The sequence below is a fragment of the Gigantopelta aegis genome, chromosome 2 (genome assembly GCF_016097555.1).
Source record: "Gigantopelta aegis isolate Gae_Host chromosome 2, Gae_host_genome, whole genome shotgun sequence".
Taxonomy (NCBI): domain Eukaryota; kingdom Metazoa; phylum Mollusca; class Gastropoda; order Neomphalida; family Peltospiridae; genus Gigantopelta; species Gigantopelta aegis.
Genome location: NC_054700.1, coordinates 27,194,359 through 27,221,734, shown reverse-complemented (window position 1 = coordinate 27,221,734; position 27,376 = coordinate 27,194,359). Strand labels below are relative to the sequence as shown.

Genomic DNA, 27,376 nt, shown 5'->3' with positions numbered 1-27,376 from the left:
AACAAAATGGCCACCAAATGGTCACTAAAAATTATAAAATTTGCCATCAAAGTGTTATTAACGGCATTATTTGGTGTTATAAACACCAGCCAGTGTTAACATATACTACTCAAATAAACTGAACAAAATAGTTGTGTATGCGAGATGATAAACCAAGATGGCCACCGATTTATAAGTGTTAATATCGAGGACATTTAATTTGTCAAAACATGGTCTGTATGGGTATGAATAAAACAACTTTACATTGAATTTATTATAGCAAACACGATGAGAGGAATCATTCTATATATATCACCAATGACCAAATAATACATGCAAAGAAAAACTGAAACAGGAAGAAAAATCAGACAGCTTCGGAATGCTAAGTAAAGGGCAAATCTATCGGCATTTTATTTTTATTGGCGAGCATTCGTGCAACTTGAAATGATACTTTTGTCACATCTGCAGAGTTCTGTACACGGCAATCATGCTTTCTTACATTTCAATGTTCTGCATCCTGTGTGACATTGACAGGAAATCATCTCAAGACAAGCTTGAGGAATTGGATCATTTTTCATTAGAACAGGCTTAAGTTGGTCATCCACAAGAGTCCATCCCATTGATAAAGGTGTTGGGAGATCTGGAATGGGCTTGTGAGCTTGTATCCATACAATTGCCTGGTAGTGAGCTCGTGTTATATGAAACACATAGGCATCACTTGTGGGTGGCATATGTTCAGGGCCTTTCAATTTCCCAAACAGAACTGTTCGTGCTTTGTCAACGGTGTCAACAGTGATCATACAGTTTACAAATGAATTGCTCAGCATTTTTCTGTGTGTCTCCAATAAGCACCCCCTTCCCGAGTCCTAACACAACAGCATTCTCTTTAAACACTTTGAATGCAGATTTCTTTGAAATCCCATAGAAATATGAAGTGGTATCACTTCCTGTCAGAGCATGAAAAGCAAGCAAATTGTGACGACATTCTGTCCTGTTCCAGCAATCATCCAGACTATAGCTTTGATGTTTGTCAAATGAAAAAGCAGAAGCAACAGGACATCTGTGTCTCTTGCCGATATCACAATAGTATTGCAGTTGGATGTCTTCGAACAGTGTATTGCGTGAAGCACTATTCGGGTATCGGCTTCCTCATGTTGAGCCTTTAATTGGTCTACATCCAAATTGTTGTTATTTGTCACAACTTTATCTTCATCGGTGAAACCACCGCCAACTACAACTGTTTTGTCCTTGGGTGAAAGTCGGATCAACTCTTCTGAGAGGAAGTTTGCTAAATCAGATTTGTGTTCTGTTAAAGTAAAAATTTTTAGCCAGTTCTGTGTCAATGGTACTTCTCTGTTTTCAATTCTTCTCCTTACAGGACGATGCATATTCATGCATTTAGTTCTTGTAGTTGATTTGATGGACAGAGGTCTGTAACGACAAAAACAACATCTACCCTTTCATAATGGAGTGCTTTTTGCAAAATAACAGAAACAAACATGTTGGCATATTCCCCAAATGTTTTGATATCCTTAGTTTTCAGACTTTGCACCGATGCCTGACCATCTACAATTAAAGCAGACTTGCCAAGTAATTTCACAGGCACACCCACGTCCACGCCTTTTATCAGTTCATCAGTCAAAACTGCTTTGTTTCCTGCTTTAATGCTCCCATTTGTTTCAAAAATGGCTATTGGTACAGGAAGCAACTCATGCTTCATGATCAGTAAAATGTTCACTTCCCACCCCGCTTTGTAGGCTGTAACCAATCGAACTAGTATGTTTCTGTCAGCCCGAAGTATTTTGCTCTTTTCAACTATTTGTTGGTTTTTCAATGCAGTACAGGGAAGCAAATGTAGGAGGATTGTTTTTCTTCAAACTTTCACGCAGTGGAACTTTTGGAACTTTCTCATTATTTATTTGTAGCCTGTCTTTGACAAATTGCTGCAACTGATCCTGTCCAAGTTGTTTGGCAGATAACAGAGACGTTTGAATGACAACAGTTGCTATAACCTTTGTGACAGGATTGACCAAGACATCTGTCCAAGAGTTTGGACCCATCACTTCAAACCTTTTCATAACTTTGACAATTGATGTTTCCGATTTGTAATCCACACACTGTCGGCTTTTTGTAACCTCTTTGTGTGTCAAAATATCATCTGGGTTAACATTGTACATAATCCTGGTCAGAAGGCTAATGTGCGATCGCAAGTTGTAAGATAACGACCATCTACACAGGGCAGTGTTAGTTCTTGTTATGCCAATGATGCCTCCACCTTTCTTCCCTGTTGCATTCAGCCATTCTTGGCTTTGGTCTGGGTAGACTTGATTGAATTTTGCTTTGGACCTTTTGACAACAAAATTACCCCGTTTGAATTCTTCAAGGATCTCCTGCGGTAATTGATGAGCATCAGCAAGATAGACAGTACCCCATCTGGTGTAGTTGATGTGATCGTATCTATGAAACCATGGCAACATGCACCGAAATGTATACAGATACAGATCCCAGATCCCATCCCTTTTTGCCCTTGTAAACATGAGAAGTACTGAAACCATATCAAGATATGTCAACCAAAATTTGAAATTTGCATTCTGGTTAACCTCAAACTCGTTGAAGTAACCCCTGAAAGCATCATTCTGCAATGTGGAAATAAGGGCATTCATATGATTGTCATCATGTTTTATTTCCATCAATGTTTGGTGAAGCTTAATGTCTTTCTCTTGTATGAAATGCATTAACTGAGGAAAGATAAAACTCCAGAGAGCTTGAGATGTTAATTTATGAGCTCTCATTCCTCTACTGTAGTTTTTTCCTGTCAATACTTGATCAGCGGCTACAGGACCAAGCAGATCAGATTCTACCCATATTTCATGTAAACCCGACCCTTTCATGTGATTACCAATAACTTTCAAATAGTTCATTGCGATGTGTAACCCTCCCATTCTTGGTATTAGGTTCTCTTTGTATTCAGGTACTGCCCATTTCAAATCCATAAGTTTGAAGTATAGTGCCTGATCAACAGTAATGACTGTATATTTTTGTTGTAACTTCTCAGACACATGCATACACCTCTGCACAACAGTGTTCAATGTATCAATATCATGAGCTGGAGCTTGAATAATGGGCATATACCCGACGTTAGTTAATTCGGGATCAGCTGTACTGATTGACTGATTGAAAGCTGACCAAGATGGAGGGCAATCTTTGTCACATCGACTGAAGTGAAAAGCCAGATCAGTGGCTCTAGCATGTCTTGCGGAATCTGTTTCAGATTCAGTAGACAGAAACACATTTTTGTCTACAATGTTTGGTAAAATGGGTGTTGTTTTGCCTTCGATGTTACCAGCAGGTACTATTTTATCCATTAAGTCTGGAACTTTAAAAGTTTCTCTCCCAGTAACGGAGATTTCATCCAATTTCAAACAGTGATCTTGTCCTCACTGCCATGCAGCTACTTCTGTGGCATGGAACGTGTTCAACCCATCTAGAGTAGAATCACTGATGTCAATGTTATCTGCTGTGAAGTGTGTAAAAGTATTTTTGGATAGATTAGCTGGCACAAAATATCCAGTCATTGGATCCATCGATTCTAGTGTTTTTTCTGCCAGTGCTGTGTCAAGTTTCAATGTGTTCTTGTAACTCAATGTGTGTCCAGCACTGTGAAACAGATTTACTAACTGTTTTGATCTGGTTACTTGGTGCAAAGTGCAAGCAAGCCCAATATGTTTCGGTGTCCATTTTTTACCATCACTCACACCGTAAACAATGTCCTGAGCAACGCTTAGTATTTTGGATTGTTTATCACACACAGGTTCATCATAATCACATTCAGCATCTACATTTAGTAGTTGCTGACCTCCATACAGCAAGTTCAGAAACATATAAAGACTCTGGTACACAGTGTATCGCATCATCTTCGCTTTTTGAGAGCTACATGTACTAAGGAAATGAAATTACTGTCCATTGATTCATATTTTGGCATCGTTAGCTCTTCATCTTGATCATATTTCCTTTCATGATGAACATCACCAATTATGTTATGAACACAAGCATGTGGAACAAGAAGCACCTCCCTTTCAGGATTTTCTCTGTGTAGAGGACTGACAAACTGAAAGTGATAATGAAGTTTATTCTGTAAGGTTTCTTTGAATGACGATTTTCTAGACAAGTATGAAGATGGTATTACAGAAGATGTTTTTTCCACAAGTATAGTGTACCGATGCCATACATCAGATAGTTGCAGGATTTGTGATTGTGTTGCTGCATACTCCAGTTCTCGGGTCAGAAATATCATCGCAAGATCAGTACTTTTTCTTTCTGATTTGCATTTTTGTGCTCCATACTGAAATGTGTTTATACATTTTTTATGGTATTTTCCTTCAACTGCAATCAGATCATTTACACTTGATAGTCGCACACGCATTTTGTTGTCAAATTTAGCATCATGTAAAATCCTATCACTAACTTGAAATGTTGCGATGTTAAATAGTTTACCCATGGTACTCTGTTAGCAAAACATACATAAATCCCAGTTGACAAGCTTCGTCGATTTCCTCGAAGAGTATGGTGATGGCCCTACAGTGCATTCTGGCACTGATGGAAGTGATGATGCAGGTGATGTTGAAACGGGAACATTGCTTCTCAAATGCTCGGTTTCTTTTTTAAACTTTGATTCTAGTGTTCGTATATATTTCGGGTGTGTGAATAGAGAGTGGCATTTCCTGTGACACATAATACTAACTCCTGGTTCGAGCTTCTCAATTCGATCTATTGCATCATAATTTAATACATCTCTGAAACTCTTTCTGATTCGAGCATGCTCTTTGAGAGTATAAATACTTTGAACTTTTTTTTTTCAAGGACATCGGCTTTAGTCTCTTGACAAATAATACACATATCTGAGCTGTCCTGGTGACGTCTTTTCAGACTGTTGCTGGACTCCATACTCAGATTAAAAATAATATTAATCGAAAGAAAAGTGTACACAATGTCAATAGTGGATAATTAAAAAAAAGAGAAAAAAAAGGACCATAGCAACTAACTTAACCCCACCTATTCTTCACCCTCACATCCTAAAAGGTTACACACCAAGAAAAACAACAAATATATTTTAATAAAGCTCTACTATAAGATTATTGTTTGATGAATTTAAAACAGACTTATCTTGCTACTTTAACATTTACCTGTTGAACAATTTACAACCCAAAAGCCAAAACAGCCGCACTGAATGGCCCGAGCACTTGTTCAACAAACCCTACGAAAACACAGAATTTTTCTCAAACAGAGATGAGTTATCTGCATTCTTCGCTTAAAATATGTTCTAATATAATAAAGATACGGTTTATATTAATAATATTAACTCAATACCAACTATTTCTATACAATTATTTTTATTTTATTTCTCAAATTTCGCAGGTGTCTTCCATCTTTGAAATTTCGGAGCAGACTGGCCGTTTTCGTTGCTCTAATCTTTGGTACTAAAAGTCTCACGTACATTATTATAATAGAAAAGACAAATGCCCTTTCTCAGAATACATTATGTTAATAATTTAATTGAAGTTTTAGCAACTACACTGGTGTTTGTAACGCTGTGGTACGTGTTTTGGTGTATTATTATACTTGGCTACAATGTATTTTCGATACAATCCTATTTCCGTAGATGGTCAATTTGTTTTGGTCATTTTGACCCTCAAAACGTCATTTTTGAGATGGCCAACATAATTTTTCAGATTCAGCATACCCAAATTAGGTTAGAAAAGTATGTGGGATATAATCCTAAAGAAATGCTCGCACATCGATAAATAAGCATCTTTCTGAGAAATGGGACCAGACTAACATGGATAGTTTTTATAACTTAGGTGGTATTAGTGGAAACAATTATTTTTAAATATTAATAAGTAACTTTATTCTAAACTGATCAAAATTGTTTGCATGTTTTTCTAAACATACCATAAAATATGCCCAATGAGCATGTTGTGTAAATTGACAAATTGATTTAACACGATCTTAGTATGCAAAATGTATATTAAAAAGTTAATTATTTCAATTTAATGGAGTTTTGTGTTTTATAAACAGTTAAAATTGGGCAAGTGAATTTTTCACCATGACCAGTAAATTTTCAAATCCACTGGTCGCATGGCAAGTGAATTAAAAAACAAAATCTAGAACCCCATGTACATGGAACGCTTGTAACAGTTGGATATTGCTTATTCCTGCACTGACCAATCACATTCAAGGATAGAAATGTGAGTCATACTTGTTCCAATCTTGGGCATGGGCGTACGACCCGGGGGGGCAGGGGGGCAATTGCCCCCCCAAATTCGGGGAAAACAGTGGGGAAAATTCGGGCAGTTTTTATCTGGGTAAAATTTCGGGCAAATCAACCCTTCCAGCCCCCCCTAAATCAAAGAGTCCCCATACGCCCATGATCTTGGGCCAACAATTTCACCAACTACATGTATATGCATTACTAGTGGACTACAGTGCAGACTTCTGGGGTAACCGACTCCAGCCCATAGAGCCCGCCCCCTGTTCGCCCATTACTGAGTGCCTGTAGCTCTCGATACCCCCCCCCCCCCCAACTCCTACTCTGACAGTTCCGACACTGTCTAGTACTTCATTTTGCAACCGCTGTATTAAGGTTTTTCGTATTATTACAATAATTGTAATCTAGTTCAATGATTTTTGTGGAATTATTGGAGGGACAAGAGGATTCTTTGGACTTTCCAAAATTATTAGGGGTTCAGACTTTTGCCTCCCCCCCCCCCCCCCCATCTGTTCCATTGGCTATCAATAATAGCCACATAATAATGGAGAACACAGGCCTTTGGGAATATCTGAATCGGGGGGAGAGGGGCATGGAGGATAGAGAGGGTCAAAAGCGTGCATATATAGATATATGTATATATACAATTTCCAGGAAGGTCCATTAATCACTGTGGAACATTATTTCTGTCAATCTTTTTCATTCTGTTATATACCATGTATATACCAGTTGTAATGTTTGCCCAACTAATTCATTATGCGTAAAAAAAAAAAAATTGTGTGTTTCCGGTTTCCTGACCGACCCTAATTTTACACTGCGACCCTAAAAAAATTTGACTACCAAAAAAAAAAAAAAAAAAAAAAAAAAAAAAAACAACAAAAAACCCAACAACATCTACCGCGATTTTTGCAGTCCGCAAACTAGGTTTGTAAAAAAAAAAAAAGTTCCTACCTACATGTACATGTACCTACCCTATTTTTTTCCAGAGATGAAACCTGAAACACACATATATATATATATTTTTTTGGCATTATTATCATATAACCATTCCCCACAGCTAATATACCTTACAATTTTGGTAATTGTAAATCCTTATTAGAGTTCCTCTACTTTTTTTGAAGAGTATAAATAAATAAAATAATATATACATTTTTTTAAACATACATATTCATCCTCAAGTGGAGGGGTGAGTGTGCCCCCCACCCCACCCCATTTTGTATGGGCCTACAATAGCACAATGACCTGCTATAGACGCTTTATAACGGGCTTATTTTCATTGATGATGATCATTACCCTGTTATGTTTGGTCCAACTGTTTCGCAGGGCTTCTAGATTATGGTAGCCCCACTCCCATGACTAGTGATATTCAGTGTTGGGCTAGTAAATAACTACTGTTGCCATGCATGCCCGACGACTAGTTAATTATGTTTGGGTTAAATGTTGCAGTTACATGCAAGCCTATTTTGTAAACATGAATATCCTGCCCCCACCCCAACCCTTCAATGTTAGTGTTTTTAAGCTCTATCTCCCTCTTTAGGTGGCATATATGATTATTTAGTAAAATTGTATTAACTTACAACTTACAGTTAAGTAGGGCTAGTGAATTTTTAATTTTGGCTATTAAATTTTTTGAATCACTGACCCCTGCATGGCTAGTGGATTTTATAAAAATTCTAGAAATTCCCATTCATAAAACTGGGTTTATATCCAATGGATTTTCACTTGAAATAAAAATAGTCTTTTTACAGTTGTATATATATAGGGTAAAGTGATCTCGAGTTGGGCACAATTGTGTTGGTAAAATCACGGAACCAAAATTTCTTTTCCCATGATTATTACATTGAGTATGTCTATTCAATGAAAATAATATATTATATATAACTATTTTTTAAAAACAATTGACGATGGGTTCCCTTGATCACAAGACATGTAACAAAAAAAGTGTTTTCTACAAACTTTTAAATCCTATGGTCGGGATGATCTAATTTAAATAAATAATTTTTTTAATAATAAACCCATTTTTATTTCATTTCAGTTGTGTTTAAAATGCAACATTTGGATCAATGTGGTTTGAATTGCTCCATGCATAGTAAAAAAAATTGGGACCGGGAAATAACTTTAACCTACAGGCATACATGTATACCGTATATATAATTACTGTTTTACTCGGTTTATTTCTTCAGAAATTGATAAAAGATCATTTTAGATATTTACTGGTTTAATTATTTATATTCTGTAACAAAATTAATGTTTAAAATGCTTTGGATTAAAATGAAATTATATCTGACCGTGTTCACATTTTACTGACATACATGTGTATATGTCCGCATTTCGCCTCTTCTAACCATTCTTACTTTATTATAATATATGATGACAAAATAGAATCTACCCAATGGCTGATTGTGATATACAGTGACAGGAAAAACAGCCAATCACGTTTATTTAAAATTAAATGTTACGTAGGCGTTATTGTCTAGTGTTCTGTTAGCAAGTGACAAATACATGTACAATGGAAGCCAAGAATGTCCGCAATTAACCCAATCTCACCATGTGAAAAAAACCCTAACAAATATACAAAAAAATAAAATAAATCAGTAAAATGTATATTAAAAACTGTTGTTCGTTTTATGTTAGTCATTTAGAAATTTTTCATAATGTACACATGTACTTCTTAATTTGTATACATGTATTTATTTAATAAGTGTTTTAATAAAACAAATTATGTTGATAAGAGAATTTAAACAAATATTTATTTTGTTGTCAGGCAAAGGTCACATGCTGTTGGAACAGTGGAATCCACTGGGAGTTGTAGGGGTGATAACTGCGTTTAACTTCCCCTGTGCAGTATACGGCTGGAACTCTTGCATTGCACTCATCACTGGCAATGCGGTTTTATGGTATGTCATTAATGATAAGTAACATTTAATTCACAATTATAGCCTTTTTTCAGGAAAGTTTTCTGTATTAAAAGTACATTGTATATGGTTCATTATGTGGTATTATGTTACTTGGTCACATACAAATTATGCATTTATATAGTAACGTCACAAACAAATACACTATGATTTTCAATTGATTACTCTATATGTATCAAGAACTAGCCTCTTTCTTAAAAGCGAGCTCAACAAGCATCTAGATATTGCGTATTGTATGACATGACAAATTCAATACTCAATAAGGTTTAAAGATGACAGCCACTTTCATGGTCGGCTAATTAATGCTGTCTGCAGTTCATGCATCGAAATAAGCATTGTGTCTGGTAACCCATTTACAGGTTACCACAAAATATAGCCTGGTAACCTATAGGTTACCACAACTATATGAAAGTTAGAATTGAATTCCTATTACTACTACTTTTAACATGGACGTTCTGATATTGTATCGAGGCATGCGAACATCAGTACGAGAAACAAAATTCAGAAGTAAATTTATCTAATGGGTGCTGCTTAAACACAGATTGCCGAAATTGCTTGCAATTGCACAAGTGCACACGGACATCGATGCAATTCCTTACGAGAAAATGAAATGTGGAAGTCCTGGATTACTACTGTTCCCCGTTGAAATGTTTGTCGAGAACAAAACACCGTTCTTGACTTTTCTTACAAGTAGTAACCTCCCGGTAACCTGAACAACCGTTCTCGACTTACATGTATTTCGATGCCTGCAGTTGGTTACACTTCAGTTTGCAATGGAAACGGTGTGACTCATCACCAGTCCACTACATCAGTATGTACTACATGTATATATAACAGTAAATTGCTCTCTTCCTGTTAGATATCAGTATAAGCTATTTTTAGTGAAAGACGATTAATATTCATGAAACTGATCATGCATAGACGTGTTGGTGTGTTTGGTCCATACTTTGTACAACATTTAATGCCAGTGACAAAATTTCAGAATAAATAGAGGCAACAGGTGCTTAGTACTATTTACAGTTTTGCTATTAGTGATGACTGTTAAATTTTTATTAAGTGGGCTGTTAATTATCTTAGCATGTGAGATCAGTTTGTCTATTCATGACACATTTTTTTAACCAGAAACCGATCTGTAATGCCAAAAAGTAAAGTTATAAAAATTAAATTGTAAAATTAATGCATTTAAACATTGGGATAATTCAACAATAAAAACTTGTAATACCTTCCCCAAAATGCTAATACTTTTTGGTGTAATTTTCTTACCCTCTTATACATGTAAGTTGACCCCCTAAGTTATAAAAGAATATTTTGATGAAAAAAACTTGATTTATAGGCAAAGATATACGGTAACACTTTCTACAGCAGAAATTAACAGCAAACAAATATCATTGTTTTAGTATATATCTGGTATTACATCAAATCTTGTTCAAAATACAGTACTGACAAACTTCACAACTGCCATTGATTTGCTCCAAATCTAATAAGTGATGTCATTTCAAGACCAATTTTTTTTTTAAAGTGTCATACTGTTAGTAACTTAAGCATTTTCATTGAATGAATGTTGCTACAATGGTATTACCGGGTTTACATGATACGGTCTAAAAAAAATGTTTTCTGACCTTCACGTATGGTCCAGGGTTTCTGTCATGCAGATAAGTAAAACGGGTATGGCGCCATACCCAAATTTATTTGCAGATAGATTTTTTTTAAAGTTAACTTTTTGACAAAATTAATTACTCTTATCATAACCCTAAACTTAACCCATTTTCTTTCTAGGGATGGCCCCCCTGTTGACTGTGGTTGCATTCAATTCCATAGCACCATGCATACCCAAAAAATTCTTTCTGGCAGAAACACTGGTACCCTAAATATACATGTAATGCTATAATCCTGACACTTCGTAAATAGTAAAAATATTTAATCACAAAATTTTATTTAAACACATTTATGTGCATTAGTAATGCTATAAAAACAAAAATTCCAATAGCAATTTTGTTTTGGAAATTTTTAAGTGTTCTTAAAACGTAAACTTAAGTACCGTTGGGTATAAATGCATGTGTACAAAGCCAAAACAAGAGTTACTATTGTCACCTTTAGAATAGAGATAGTAATATGCTACATGCAATTAAAAAACAATAAAAACAGCAAATATTAAATTTTCATCATTATTGGAATTAAAAAGTTATTTACCATCATTTTAAAACTTTTGCTGATCATAAAAAGGAACCAAAAAAAGAAGAAAAAAATGCTATTTATTAGGAAATATTGGGGTTTGGGGTAATAAAAATATACTTGGGTCATGTAATGTAATTTTCCAAAACAGTTGACCATATGTTTGGCCACCACATAATAAGCTTTCATATGAGGTATAATAATAATATAGCCATATAACTTTGGGGGGCATTAAACTTCTTTTTAAAACTACTTTTTGCTATTGTTTCACTCTTCTAATACAGCTTATGTCAGAGTTAAGAAACGACTTTACAATTTTAATTATATGCATTTAATACACAGTAAGTGAAGAACTATTAATGTCTACAGAGTTTGCCTCAAGGTAGCACCGTAAATTCATATTATATAATCCAGAAGATCTAAAAAAAAAAATAAGAGCAGGAAAATTAATGTGAAATTTGTTGATTACAGGAAAGGTGCTCCATCAACACCACTTGTATCGGTAGCGTTGACCAGGTACGTTCATGGTTATGATCTGTAGATTTTCTATGAGTAATGAAAGAAGGAAGGAAGGAAATATTATATTTAACGATGCACTCAACACATTTTATTTATAGTTATATGGCGTCGGACATATGGTTAAGGACCACACAGATATTGAGAGAGGAGACTCTCTGTTGCCATTTCATGGGCTACTCTTTCCGATTAGCATCAAGGGATCTTTTATATGCACCATCCCACAGACAGGATAGAACGTACCTTTGATATACCAGTTGTGGTGCACAGGCTGGAATGAGAAATAGCCTAATCATCAGTAATGGGCCACCGATGGTGATTGATCCCAGACTGACTGCACATCAAGTGGACGCTTTACCACTGGGCCATGTCTCGCCCCCCTATGGGTAATGAATGTTGGCTTCTGTACAGAGCTTTGGGCCAGTAGTAAAGCACTCAATTGTCTGATTTATCTAGGATCGCTCACACTCCCCATTTGTGAGCCCATTGAGCTACTTCTGCTAGCCAGTACTTGACAACGGGTGAAATGGAGGCTGTGGTATGTACTGTCCTGTCTGTAGGATGGAGAATATAAAAGCTTCCTTATTGCTAATCAAAAAGGGTATCCCGTGGAGTGGCAAAAGTGGGTTTCCTCCCTCATCTGTATAGTCTGAAACCAAAGGTCCGACATCCTATAATGTACCTTAAAAATTTAAACATGTCTTGAGTATCACATAAAACATTTCTTTCTTTCTGTATAGAACTATTCATGGATGCAAAAATTAAAAATAGCTTTGCTAGCCAGCCATATCTGTACCAAAAACACAAGTTGTAATATAATCGGTCTCATATGGGAATAAATAGAGTATATTATTTATTACACTTGCACATCAGTTAACAAAAATCACACAGAATGACTTCCAAAATAACTAAACAAGACATGAAAATGCATAGATTAAAATGATGTCGCTTACCAAATGGGGAAAATGATGTCATGTTGTGGCTACTTCTTTTAGCTATTTATTAATGAAACTTTGCATTCCTAGGCCACATATCTATCAATGACGTTTACACAAACAATATGATAAACATATTTAAGGCTATAAAAAATTATATATATATATATATATATATATATATATATATATATATTATATTGTTAAATTATGATGCTAACATTAATTATAAGAAATGACAGCAAGTATTTTTCCCGATTTAAAAATATGAATCGAAAGAACAATATGCACACTTTTTGTATGAACATCTATTTGGAGTTGTACTGTATGACACAGTGAATCACTTGATCAGAGGTTATGACTTCTGAAAAGGCATATTCCACAATGTGAAGAGATGATAAATATGATATTATTATATGCCTGGGTAATAAATACTGGTATGTGCACTATGTTTGTATAATAAGCCAGTTTGCTAAACATGCCAAACTCAGAATAAATTTTACACCGTCTGACTTAAAAACTTCTCACATTTCATTAATTTCATTTCAACTTATTTCCGTGCTTATATCCAATTAAGGTTCAAGCACGATGTCCTGGACAAACACCATAGCTTCTGGGCTGTGTCCAGGACAGTGGGTTAGTTGTTAGTTGGTTAGTGGTTAGTGTGAGAGAAGAGGCTGTAGTGGTCTTACACCTACTCATTGAGCGTTTAAGAACTCGCTCTGGGTTGGAGACTGTACGGGGCTGCGAACCCTGTACCTGCCAGTCTGTAGTCTGATGGCTTAACCACTGCACCACTGAGGCCGGTGGCTTTATATAAAATTGAATACTGATCAGTTATTGCACTACTGACATGCTAATTATTTAATTGCAATTGAGTGCTATATTTTTTTACTTTAGGCAAATGGAAGCTGACATGAAGTTTTTAATGTTGATTATATGTATGTAATATTGAATATTGAACATGCTAAACCACACACTCATTTTAGAGTTGCCAAACGTTGAAATTAGGAAACCTTGAAATGTTTTTAATCCTAAAACCACGAAAATATTGGACCATGAAAAATGTCTGGTTATTCAGTATAATATTTATCTTCTGATTTATTTAGAATTGTGTCATCAGTCTTTGAATCGAACAATTTGCCAGGAGCAATCTGTTCTCTCGTGTGTGGAGGTGCTGATGTTGGGTAAGTATGAAAATAAGATATCCTTATCTTGAATTGCTCAATCTTAATTTTCAATGGAACTAAATTCATGGCCCAGAGAAGTAAATAAGTATTAATACTTAGTGGTATTGGGAGACAGTTCCCAAATATTAGCTCACTGATGACGAGACATCAAGAATGACTGGATGTTTCACATTCTGTCCCGGGTCAGACCACTGGCTATCCAGAGACCAGACCTGGGACAGACATGCTCGAAACTGTAGTGGTATAGGAGCATGTAAATAAATATTGGATTGGATTGGATGTTTTACACTGTGAAGTTTACACTATTACTGTAACATTAACTACGTAGTAACATAACATTGGGTATGAGATAGAATCAAATGTAAAAGTGGAGACAACCAATTGAAGATGCAATTTAAGTTTTTTTTTATTTAAAATAATTTTATATATTTTAGTTACATTTACTTTGCAGAACCTTAATGGCCAAAGATGAACGAGTCAATCTGCTGTCCTTTACAGGAAGCACACCAGTAAGTCTTTGTAATTTGATATTTTACTGACGTTTCCAAAATAACACCAAATTTATAACAGCCATAACTTTGTGTATGCAGTGAAACCTGTCTAAATCAGATCCTGAACTTACTGAACTCGTGTCAAAACTGGCAAAATTTCATGGTCCTGCCATTTTCAGGGGGGGACATTATTTGGAATCATGTTACAGATGATTTAAACCTAAACCTAAACCTATAAAAAACCTGATAGAACTATAACCTGTCAATTGCGGAAACTGAATTTTTATTTTTTTTGCTCAGAAATGTAAAATCCTTAATTAATTAACCTGAACAAACTGCATAGTGTAAACGAATAAAAAGTCAATTTAACAAAAACTCAACTGTCCAGTATCTGATGGTATGTCACGGTTCACCGATTTCTGTGGCTCATCCCAACTTAGCAGACATCAGAATAATTAATGTTTGATTGTTTTCAATTGTACAGTGCAGATTTGTTTCAGATTCAAACAAATCTCAAGATACTTGCACATTAGGGTTTCCACCTTTGATTTTTGGTCAGTGTGCTTTGATATTGAAATACTGACACACTGAGAGTAAAATGCTAGAAACAACTAAATTAGAGTAAGCTACACACACGTGACTTAATTTGTATTTTGTACACTAAATACAAACAGAACATTTTATCTTTTCTGTGATCGAAATGAAAAAAATGCACACTGGATTTTGCTAAGAAAAAATGAAAATGTCTCGGGTCACCACAGGTTAAATGTAGACGTGAAATGATTGTTATAGCTTTTATATATGTTTTAATATCGGTTCATAAATAAGAAATATACCTCACAAAATTGGGAAATAGTAACATTATTATTAGTCACATTCATTCGGCAATTCTCAGACTTGTTCGTTTACAGTTACGAATTCAATACCGATTACATGTCAAGGAAAATAACTCTGTCTGTATTCTAAAATGCGACCCTCTAAACACCGGATCCTGTCTAAACTGGATAAATATAAGGTCCATTTGTGATCCGGTTTAGACAGGTTTCACTGTGTAAGGGACTGAACAAAATAGCTCGGTGTACAGTGGTTGTAGATAAACATACAAGTAAATATAGTTGTTGATGAAATTTATGTCATGGGACTCACAAGCTATAATAATAATAATATAATATTAATGATCACTTCAACCAAACTCACATTATGCACAAGCTAAGTTCTCAAAGATAATATGTTGTGACACAACTGCAGAATTCAGTTCTTATTCAGAGCATTCCCTTTATTTGAGCAAGGAAACAGAATTATACAACACGAACGGACAAAATAAAGTAATTTGAAATGTATACTGAGCTTAAAAGAAATGGTGTTTAGATTGGAAACGAAGGGATTATTCTAAATTAAAAAAAAAAAATTAAAAATTTCTTTTAGCTAGTAGTAGTTGTTTTTTTCTCTCATGATTTATGCTTATTACATTGAATTCAGCATTTCTTTTTGCATGGTTCCAAAAAAATAGTCACAAAATATTAAATTATTATATTTCTGCTTGCTTGTAGACACATGTGTTTAAAGACAGTATGCTGTTACTACCGTACAATGACCTGAGGATAAATATATATATTATTCTTGTAAATGGGTTTAATATTAAATGAAAGCAAAAAATCACTGACAAGCACTCAGTTTCATCATGTTTATTTAAACATTGTTTTTCTGGCTTAGTTGCTACTTACATAACTATAGGCTAATATGCTAAGTTGCATGAAATTAAGTAAAAAATTAATAGCAATTTGGTGAATTTGATAAAAAATAAATCTCTAGACAAATTCAAGTAAAATTAGGCAGAATTAATTTTTAAAATAGCTACATGCATGTATACACAATCAAACGACACATGGTTTTCGGCTAATGTTTGTATACTCAGCTATATGTAAATGAAAGCACTAGAGTATGTTTTTAGATCCTCTCCCATTTGTTATCGTCCAGCACTTCGATGGTTTGTTTGTTTGCGTTTTTGTATCATTCCATAACATTCAAAATATCATGGTTTTGCCATTCTAGGTTGGAATGATGTTGTTTTTATGATTATTATTATTATTATTTTTAGCCAGTTCTATTATCTTGCACTTAGTGATTAATTATTGGAGAATTTTTTGTTAAGTAGGGCAACGGCCCCAGTATTCGACCACACTGCATTTGCTGATATTTGTTCTCCTTTATACATACTTATTGGCAATCCTATTCCTGAAATAGTTTTGTTTATGCAGATTATTTTACCAGACAATCCAGTATTCGACCTCTTTTTTTTCTTCTTTTTTTTCTTTTTTTAAAACGCCACAAACATTTACATGTGTATCACAGAAACAAAGACATTTTTTGTATTTTTGGACATTACAAACATGGATGATGATGAGATGAATGGTGAAGCCGCAGTATTTCCATTTTGGTATGGAACTACTTGACAGGTCCGTGCTCCACGCTTGCTGTCAGTTGAGCTATCTCGGTATCACCCAAGCCCAGGGTACACAGAACCTGCAGTGCATGCCGTGTAATCATCCCCCATGTGGGGTCATACGCTCGGGAGACACGCCTATAATCGCACCCGTGAAGTGGGTGAAACTCGGTGTATGTGGCCTTATACACCTACCCATTGAGCCTATAACAGTGCACTCACTCTGGGTTGGAGCCGGTACCGGCATGAAAAATCCCACATTGCCTCAGGTGGGATACGAACCCAGTACCTACCAGCCAGAAGTCCGATGGCATAACCACTACACCATTGAGGCCGGCAGTATTCGACCATTTTGTAATTAGCTAATAAAACTACATTTTGACATTTATTTTATTGTGAATGCAACATATATCAAACAACTAAATTAAAAAAAACTCTTTGATTTTAACAACTATAACACATATTATTGCATTTAAACATGCACACACATGCTTGTATACCCATTCACACACACACACACACTTTGTAATGAAATTTCAGGAGAGATTTGGTAAGATACATGTATGCCTGTCTGTCCTTTATAATGTCTGCTGGTTTTGTTAGGTCCAAATCTAGCCAGAGAATTGGACCTCTTTTTTGGGCAAAAATTTGCTCACTAATTAGTCCTCTCTCAGTTTATAGATAATGATATTAAGATGAAAATCTAAGTGTGTAAGTCCAACCAGCCTCGGTGGTGCAGTGGTTAAGCCATCGGACTACAGGCTGGTAGGTACAGGGTTCGCAGCCTGGTACCAGCTCCAACCCAAAGTGAGTTCTTAAGGGCTCAATGCCATGGGTAGGTGTAAGGCCACTATACCCTCTTCTATCTCACTAACAAACTAACAACTAACCCACTAGCTGTCCTGGGCAGACGGCCCAGATAGCTGAGGTGTGTGCCCAGGACAGCATGCTTGAACCTTAATTGGATATAAGCACTGAAATAAGTTGAAATGAATGAATTTGTAAGTGCTTGTGAACAGCACTAGAATACATAAAAGTAATACATTTGTGATTCTTGGGAGTTTAGTTTGGGAATGTATCTTCAACCTATTTTATTGGTCGAATACTTGACAACCCTCTCCATCAAATGTCATTATTTGATCATGTGGTCATGTGATCGAAATTATAATGACTTAGATCACATTGCCAGCTCTGTTTCATTATAAATAAAAACATTAAAGACATTATTTAAGGATTTCCAATGGATTAAAAGTATTGCAAATGTTCACGGAATGTTGGTCGATATAATACTAACAGCATGCTATAAAAATGGCTGGCATTTATATTATCATTATAACCAATAAAAATATATACTTACTTGTATTCACATGGTTATCCTCTACTTGGCGTTTCTGGAATAAAGAATGTTTACCCTCTTGCATATATGTTCAAAATACTTTGGGAAAATCTATATACTGTTCAGTTTTAAAGAATATGCAAATGAATTAAATAAACTGGTTAAATACTGGTTACTAGTTGAACACTGGAGCCACTAGCTGCCCTACTTACTTAATATGTGAGCCATTATTGTTTTGTCAATCTACTTGTGGTTTTACCATAGTTTGACACCCAATAGCCGATGTATTTTTTGTGCTGGCCGGGGTGTCGTTAAACATTAATTCATTCATTCTGCTTGTGGTTTTTCACAGATGTGTAGGAATTAAGTTTCTGCATTCGGCTGTATGTAGTCTTTCTTGTATACAAAATATTTCTTTCTGTAACAATCTTGTAGGTGGGTCACAGAGTATCCTTGATGGTTCAGGAGAGATTTGGTAAGATATGCCTGTCTGTTCTTTATAATTAATGTTTGCCGGTTTTGTTAGATCCTAATCTAGCCAGGGAAATGGACCCTTTTTTTTGCCAATATCTCACTTATCACCTTGTTGGGCCAGTGTTTTACTTTGGCACCAGATCGGACATCAATGCATGTGACACACCATTTGCAGTAATTAACCAGTCAAGCATTGGTACATGTAATTGGAAAGTCTTGCCCAGATTCCCCTCAGTAATTTTAGAAAATGCTCAGTATTACTTGCAGTTTCACATAACAATGACATTAATTATCAGTTATTTAATACTAAGTTAAATGTATATTTAATACAAAAATTTAATTGTTTTGCTGTATTTTATAAGAAAATATTACGATTTTGACAATGCATGGGCTCAGAAACACTATTTAACCATTCTCATGTTCAATTGTCCAAATAACGTTACTGCATGTATTTCAGTCTTTCTTTCTTCTCCATGCTCAAATGCACGCAAAAGCTGAACCACGCTACTTATGTTTTCCCTTGCATATTTTAGGCAGATAAGCCATGATATACATGTAGTTTTTCATAACGTTTTTTGCTAAATTTTTGTTTTAATAAAAATAAATATCTGAAGTTTATTTGCTTGCAAAAGTAACAGTTTACATAATGTAAATAAATGTATATTGAGTGTATACCACCATTCAAATCCCATAGACGACAATAGTAACACATGTGGCTAAAACTCCTACCTGCAACGTATCAATTGACATATACACCACAGATATAAATACTACCACTCCTCACTCTTAAAGGAAATCAAAACAAAAATGGGGGGATCAAAGCTTCTCATTTCAGAGATAACGGATAGCATCTATGACTACCCTAGTTCTGTACAAAAATTGTTGTGCTATATTTAGTTGGACCCCGCACATATTTCAAACAAAATGGTACATTGACACCATTTCAAATTAAATTACAGGAATTTACTGGCCAGATGAAAAACATTTCATCATCCATTAAAGGCTTTTGTAGGAGATATGGCTGCCACTATAATTTGCAATATTTCCTGCAATATTCTACTAGGAGATATCACTTCTTAATTTTGTTGTATCATTATGTCACTGTGTATGTTTCAGTGCTAAACCTATCATTAGTGACGTCAAGCCACTGTCGTTCTGCTAGTTAACGAGTCTACCACTGCCAAATATAGTGGCATTCAACCTCCATTACTGACATTGTTTACAATTGTCGCAAATGAAAGGAATGATAATGGATGATAAAAAGAATACCCCTCTCGTGTCTTGTGATATCATTATTTATCAGCACTCATTGATAAAAGTATACTTTTATCAACTTGCGCTGATAAATTATGATATCACAATTAAGACACTCTAGGAGTATCCTCTGTTTATCACAACACACACACTCACATTTATCACCAATGGTAGAACTAGTAGCCTGAACTGTGGGATGGAAAGTTGGGTGCTCCTCAAACTTTGACCCACTCAGATACTATTTGGTGTATGTGCGGCTACCTACTGAATGAATGTAAGCAATCACGTGCCGAGTATTCACAGTATCCTTTAACTAGTTTAACTATATTGGCATCATAGTCATACATTGTAGTATATTAATTTTACTTTTTATTTTTGTTCAGGTAAATTCCTTCTGGAACTTGGAGGAAACAATGCCATTGTAGGTATGTTACTCTTAGATAAAATTGAAACCTCTAATTGAAACATTTAAACATTTACAAGGTCACTGACTTTATTTCTTGTAGCTGCTTACAGTATTGGTAGGGTTTTTATTCTTAAATCAGTAAGAAGAATAAAATTAAAATCAAAACTTGTGGTTGTGTGTAATTCACCCCCCCCCTCCTCCCATGAAACTGGTATTTTGTGTAATTACATCCTGGTGTATTAATTCTGGTATCCAATTGGGTAACTGTAACCTTTTGTCTAGAGAATAAAACTGCTTGCTAACTGGTTCAGGTTTTCGGGCTGCTGGTGCTCCCTAGGTTGCACCTGCCAGTGCAGGCGGTCCCTCCTCTCCCCTCCCCCCACCTTTCCTGTCATGGATGGAGGAGCCGGCCAAGGTCGGCTCTTGTGCCCACGACAGGTGTGCGCTACAACAGCTTGTTCTGAATGTGCACGTAAAACCCTATGACATGACATGGTTCAGGTTTTACTAGATGTTCTTGTTTTGCAGTAAATGACGATGCTGATGTTGATATGGTTGTAAGAGCTGGCTTGTTTGCTTGTGCTGGCACTGCAGGACAAAGATGCACCACAACACGGCGAATGGTAATTTTTTTTTTTAATGTTTTAAAAGAAACTTACTGTTAAGGCTTTCTGTGGGTCCATACATACAGCGTAAAAGAAAAGTGAGAAAAGCAAAAAGAAGTGAAATAAAACCACCTGTCGCTCATCACTTAATTAGTCTGGATCCTGCCATAGTGGCCATTTTGTATTTTACTATTTACCATTTAGATGTTTTTCTCAAAATCTAATCTTCCAACTCTGATAAAAAAAACTTAAAACATATAACCAATAGGTTTTTCTCAAATGAAAAAGTCAATGAGTATGGTCCTGATTGCAAAAAGCATTACTATTATTGAATTCTTCCTATTAAAAAATATGTTTTACATTTGTAAGTAAATTTATGTTACAAATTTTAGGTATGTAACTATTTATGTGGATGCAAAGTACAATGTAAATAGAGCTGGGCAGCATGGGCGTATGGGGACTCTTTGATTTAGGGGGGCTGGAGGGGTTGATTTGCCCGATAAAAACTGCCAGAATTTTCCCCACTGTTTTGCCCGAATTTGGGGGCGCAATTGCCCCCCCCCCCCCCCCCCTGCCGCCCCCGAATACTAAAATTTCGGTATTGAAAAATGTTATCCGCTATTTAGTATAGGACTAACCATATACATGTATCTGACGAATACAAAATAGCTGAAAAGAAGAGAGAGATGAGGGCCTTGTGTATGGAATTTAATTTTATTTAGATGAAACTAACAGTTGAGACTTAACTCGGGCATGCATTTAAAGCAGAGTATACAGAAAATACTGCTCGATATTGGTATCGGTATCAGTATCGGTTTTGTATCAATACCGAATACCGTACCAATACCGAGGTACTTTTTAACCCAGAAATACCGATACCGAACCTGAAATTTCAATATCGCTCAGCTCCAAAAGTAAATAGCATATAAATTTTTTTTTATATCATCAACTATGGTAAAAATAGTCCTGTAGAATAGTTATTTCGGTCTTCATTATCATAGAAGACTTAATTGACAGTCCAGAGGTTAGGACTATGCTTTTAATAACAGTAGGTTAAAGTGAATAAATGCTGACAAATTGTTTATTTTCAGATATTACATGAGAAGGTGCATGATGAAATTGTACAGAAGTTAACCAAAGCTTATAGTCAGCTTAGAATTGGAGATCCTCTTGATGGTATGATGGTATTTGTCTACTTTGCAACAGGTGGGGGGGGGGGGGGGGGGGGCAATAAAATCTTCAGGCGGTCTCACATAGACTGACTTCAGATTGAGCTAAGTGCCAACTGAAGGGGACATTATGTAGACCTGCTTTTCTTTTTTATTCCGCATCATATCTGTTAACAAAAATGTTTTGGTAAATGGGCTTCAGGTGGTGGGTGTGGCAAATATGGGGCTCAAAGTATGGCGGCCATTTTTCAAGATAGCCAATATACTGTCCTACCAATGTTCATTATTGAGATATATTTTAATAGAGTTTTTCGAGTTTAATCATTATATATTATTTTTATATGTTTAAAAACATGCTGAACCTCACGTCTGTAAAAAAGGTCTCTGATGGTGGGAGTGGCAAATATTGGGATCATGTATGGCAGACTCCCCAAAATATTGGCACCTAGTATTAGGACTATTGGCAGATCATATCTTTGGGGAGTTCTTCAAATTCAGTCAGTGAGAAACTTGAAATGTCAATATGGCGGTAGTTTATCAAGATGGCTGCCATTTTGTCCAACCATTGTCCGTTATTGACATGTATAATAAAAACTTTGTCTGATTTTAGGAATCTCGGTAACTTTTTATGTACTACAGTATTTAAAAACATGTTGAAAGTAATTCTGTAATTTAAAATATTATCAAAATTAACGTTTTTATTCAAAATGGCTGCCATATTTCCAGCAAACATAGTCACCAGCTACAATAGAAGAACATAAGCTGTTACCAGTATACCTTGTTTCATAACCAAACTACTTTACCATATCATGGAAATCAATCAATACCTTCTTTTGTCAAAAGCCTGTTTAATTTGTCTCTTAATTAGTTCATAACACCATTAATTTACATTTTTGAGTTCCGTATTCCTACCTATATGTAGTTATACATGGACATATACATATGCCAATACATTTGATATTTTAATTTGTATACTTTCTGATATAAAGATGATATTCTGTACTATTTTCACAACCAACCTAAAGAAAATAAATGAAGAAAGCTGCAGGCACTATTCACTACTCCTTATTATCATGGCTGTCTCTGTAATACTGCTTCCTTCATCCATGATGTACCCAATCTCACATGCTATCATTTCTGTCTTTGGAGTGGTGGAGGGCAGCTTGATAGATGTACCCGATCTCACATGCTATCATTCCTGTCTTTGGGGTGGTGAGGGCAGCTTGATATATGTACCCGATCTCACATGCTATCATTCCTGTCTTTGGGGTGGTGGAGGGCAGCTTGATAGATGTACCCGATCTCACATGATATCATTCCTGTCTTTGGGGTGGTGGAGGGCAGCTTGATAGATGTACCCGATCTCACATGCTATCATTCCTGTCTTTGGGGTGGTGGGGGCAGCTTGATAGATGTACCCGATCTTCACAGCTGATATCATTCCTGTCTTTGGGGGTGGTGGAGGGCAGCTTGATAGATGTACCCGATCTCACATGCTATCATTCCTGTCTTTGGGGTGGTGGAGGGCAGCTTGATAGATGTACCCGATCTCACATGCTATCATTCCTGTCTTTGGGGTGGTGGAGGGCAGCTTGATAGATGTACCCGATCTCACATGCTATCATTCCTGTCTTTGGGGTGGTGGAGGGCAGCTTGATAGATGTACCCGATCTCACATGCTATCATTCCTGTCTTTGGGGTGGTGGAGGGCACCCGATCTCACATGCTATCATTCCTGTCTTTGGGGTGGTGGAGGGCAGCTTGATAGATGTACCCGATCTCACATGATATCATTCCTGTCTTTGGGGTGGTGGTGGAGGGCAGGGGGGGGGGGGGGGGAGGGCAGCTTGATAGATGTACCCGATCTCACATGCTATCATTCCTGTCTTTGGGGTGGTGGAGGGGGCAGCTTGATAGATGTACCCGATCTCACATGCTATCATTCCTGTCTTTGGGGTGGTGGAGGGCAGCTTGATAGATGTACCCGATCTCACATGCTATCATTCCTGTCTTTGGGGTGGTGGAGGGCAGCTTGATAGATGTACCCGATCTCACATGCTATCATTCCTGTCTTTGGGGTGGTGGAGGGCAGCTTGATAGATGTACCCGATCTCACATGATATCATTCCTGTCTTTGGGGTGGTGGAGGGCAGCTTGATAGATGTACCCGATCTCACATGCTATCATTCCTGTCTTTGGGGTGGTGGAGGGCAGCTTGATAGATGTACCCGATCTCACATGCTATCATTCCTGTCTTTGGGGTGGTGGAGGGCAGCTTGATAGATGTACCCGATCTCACATGATATCATTCCTGTCTTTGGGGTGGTGGAGGGCAGGGCAGCTTGATAGATGTACCCGATCTCACATGCTATCATTCCTGTCTTTGGGGTGGTGGAGGGCAGCTTGATAGATGTACCCGATCTCACATGCTATCATTCCTGTCTTTGGGGTGGGGGCAGCTTGATAGATGGGCCCGATCTCACATGGTCTTTGGGTGGTGAGGGCAGCTTGATAGATGTACCCGATCTCACATGCTATCATTCCTGTCTTTGGGGTGGTGGAGGGCAGCTTGATAGATGTACCCGATCTCACATGCTATCATTCCTGTCTTTGGGGTGGTGGAGGGCAGCTTGATAGATGTACCCGATCTCACATGCTATCATTCCTGTCTTTGGGGTGGTGGAGGGCAGCTTGATAGATGTACCCGATCTCACATGCTATCATTCCTGTCTTTGGGGTGGTGGAGGGCAGCTTGATAGATGTACCCGATCTCACATGCTATCATTCCTGTCTTTGGGGTGGTGGAGGGCTTGATAGATGTACCCGATCTCACATGCTATCATTCCTGTCTTTGGGGTGGTGGAGGGCAGCTTGATAGATGTACCCGATCTCACATGCTATCATTCCTGTCTTTGGGGTGGTGGAGGGCAGCTTGATAGATGTACCCGATCTCACATGCTATCATTCCTGTCTTTGGGGTGGTGGAGGGCAGCTTGATAGATGTACCCGATCTCACATGATATCATTCCTGTCTTTGGGGTGGTGGAGGGCAGCTTGATAGATGTACCCGATCTCACATGCTATCATTCCTGTCTTTGGGGTGGTGGAGGGCAGCTTGATAGATGTACCCGATCTCACATGCTATCATTCCTGTCTTTGGGGTGGTGGAGGGCAGCTTGATAGATGTACCCGATCTCACATGCTATCATTCCTGTCTTTGGGGTGGTGGAGGGCAGCTTGATAGATGTACCCGATCTCACATGATATCATTCCTGTCTTTGGGGTGGTGGAGGGCAGCTTGATAGATGTACCCGATCTCACATGATATCATTCCTGTCTTTGGGGTGGTGGAGGGGGGGGGGGGGGGGAGAGCTTGATAGATGTACCCGATCTCACATGCTATCATTCCTGTCTTTGGGGTGGTGGAGGGCAGCTTGATAGATGTACCCGATCTCACATGATATCATTCCTGTCTTTGGGGTGGTGGAGGGCAGCTTGATAGATGTACCCGATCTCACATGCTATCATTCCTGTCTTTGGGGTGGTGGAGGGCAGCTTGGGTACCCGATGGTGGGGTGGTGGAGGGCAGCTTGATAGATGTACCCGATCTCACATGCTATCATTCCTGTCTTTGGGGTGGTGGAGGGCAGCTTGATAGATGTACCCGATCTCACATGATATCATTCCTGTCTTTGGGGTGGTGGAGGGCAGCTTGATAGATGTACCCGATCTCACATGATATCATTCCTGTCTTTGGGGTGGTGGAGGGGGGGGCTTGATAGATGTACCCGATCTCACATGCTATCATTCCTGTCTTTGGGGTGGTGGAGGGCAGCTTGATAGATGTACCCGATCTCACATGATATCATTCCTGTCTTTGGGGTGGTGGAGGGCAGCTTGATAGATGTACCCGATCTCACATGCTATCATTCCTGTCTTTGGATGGATCTCACATGGTGGGGTGGTGGAGGGCAGCTTGATAGATGTACCCGATCTCACATGATATCATTCCTGTCTTTGGGGTGGTGGAGGGCAGCTTGATAGATGTACCCGATCTCACATGCTATCATTCCTGTCTTTGGGGTGGTGGAGGGCAGCTTGATAGATGTACCCGATCTCACATGCTATCATTCCTGTCTTTGGGGTGGTGGAGGGCAGCTTGATAGATGTACCCGATCTCACATGCTATCATTCCTGTCTTTGGGGTGGTGGAGGGCAGCTTGATAGATGTACCCGATCTCACATGCTATCATTTCTGTCTTTGGGGTGGTGGAGGGCAGCTTGATAGATGTACCCGATCTCACATGATATCATTCCTGTCTTTGGGGTGGTGGAGGGCAGCTTGATAGATGTACCCGATCTCACATGCTATCATTCCTGTCTTTGGGGTGGTGGAGGGCAGCTTGATAGATGTACCCGATCTCACATGCTATCATTCCTGTCTTTGGGGTGGTGGAGGGCAGCTTGATAGATGTACCCGATCTCACATGATATCATTCCTGTCTTTGGGGTGGTGGAGGGCAGCTTGATAGATGTACCCGATCTCACATGCTATCATTCCTGTCTTTGGGGTGGTGGAGGGCAGCTTGATAGATGTACCCGATCTCACATGCTATCATTTCTGTCTGTCTTTGGGGTGGGGGTGGGGAGGGCAGCTTGATAGATGTACCCGATCTCACATGCTATCATTCTGTCTGTTTGGGGTGGTGGTGGGGGCAGCTTGATAGATGTACCCGATCTCACATGATATCATTTCTGTCTTTGGGGTGGTGGAGGGCAGCTTGATAGATGTACCCGATCTCACATGCTATCATTCCTGTCTTTGGGGTGGTGGGGGGCAGCTTGATAGATGTACCCGATCTCACATGCTATCATTCCTGTCTTTGGGGTGGTGGGGGGCAGCTTGATAGATGTACCCGATCTCACATGCTATCATTCCTGTCTTTGGGGTGGTGGGGGGCAGCTTGATAGATGTACCCGATCTCACATGATATCATTCCTGTCTTTGGGGTGGTGGGGGGCAGCTTGATAGATGTACCCGATCTCACATGCTATCATTCCTGTCTTTGGGGTGGTGGGGGGCAGCTTGATAGATGTACCCGATCTCACATGATATCATTCCTGTCTTTGGGTGGTGGGGGGCAGCTTGATAGATGTACCCGATCTCACATGCTATCATTCCTGTCTTTGGGGTGGTGGGGGGCAGCTTGATAGATGTACCCGATC

General features: G+C 37.8%; 1 protein-coding gene across 1 annotated transcript in view; it reads left to right on the top strand.

Moving 5' to 3' along the window:
- The window catches only part of LOC121383301 (alpha-aminoadipic semialdehyde dehydrogenase-like), a 53,964-nt gene that overhangs the window by 7,370 nt on the left and 19,218 nt on the right, over positions 1-27,376 (top strand). The window contains exons 6-13 of the mRNA XM_041513235.1: positions 9,009-9,141; positions 11,803-11,847; positions 13,892-13,969; positions 14,424-14,481; positions 18,678-18,717; positions 20,354-20,395; positions 20,905-20,999; positions 22,073-22,157. Of these exons, the coding sequence (XP_041369169.1) occupies positions 9,009-9,141; positions 11,803-11,847; positions 13,892-13,969; positions 14,424-14,481; positions 18,678-18,717; positions 20,354-20,395; positions 20,905-20,999; positions 22,073-22,157 (576 nt within the window). The remainder of the gene's footprint in view (positions 1-9,008; positions 9,142-11,802; positions 11,848-13,891; positions 13,970-14,423; positions 14,482-18,677; positions 18,718-20,353; positions 20,396-20,904; positions 21,000-22,072; positions 22,158-27,376) is intronic.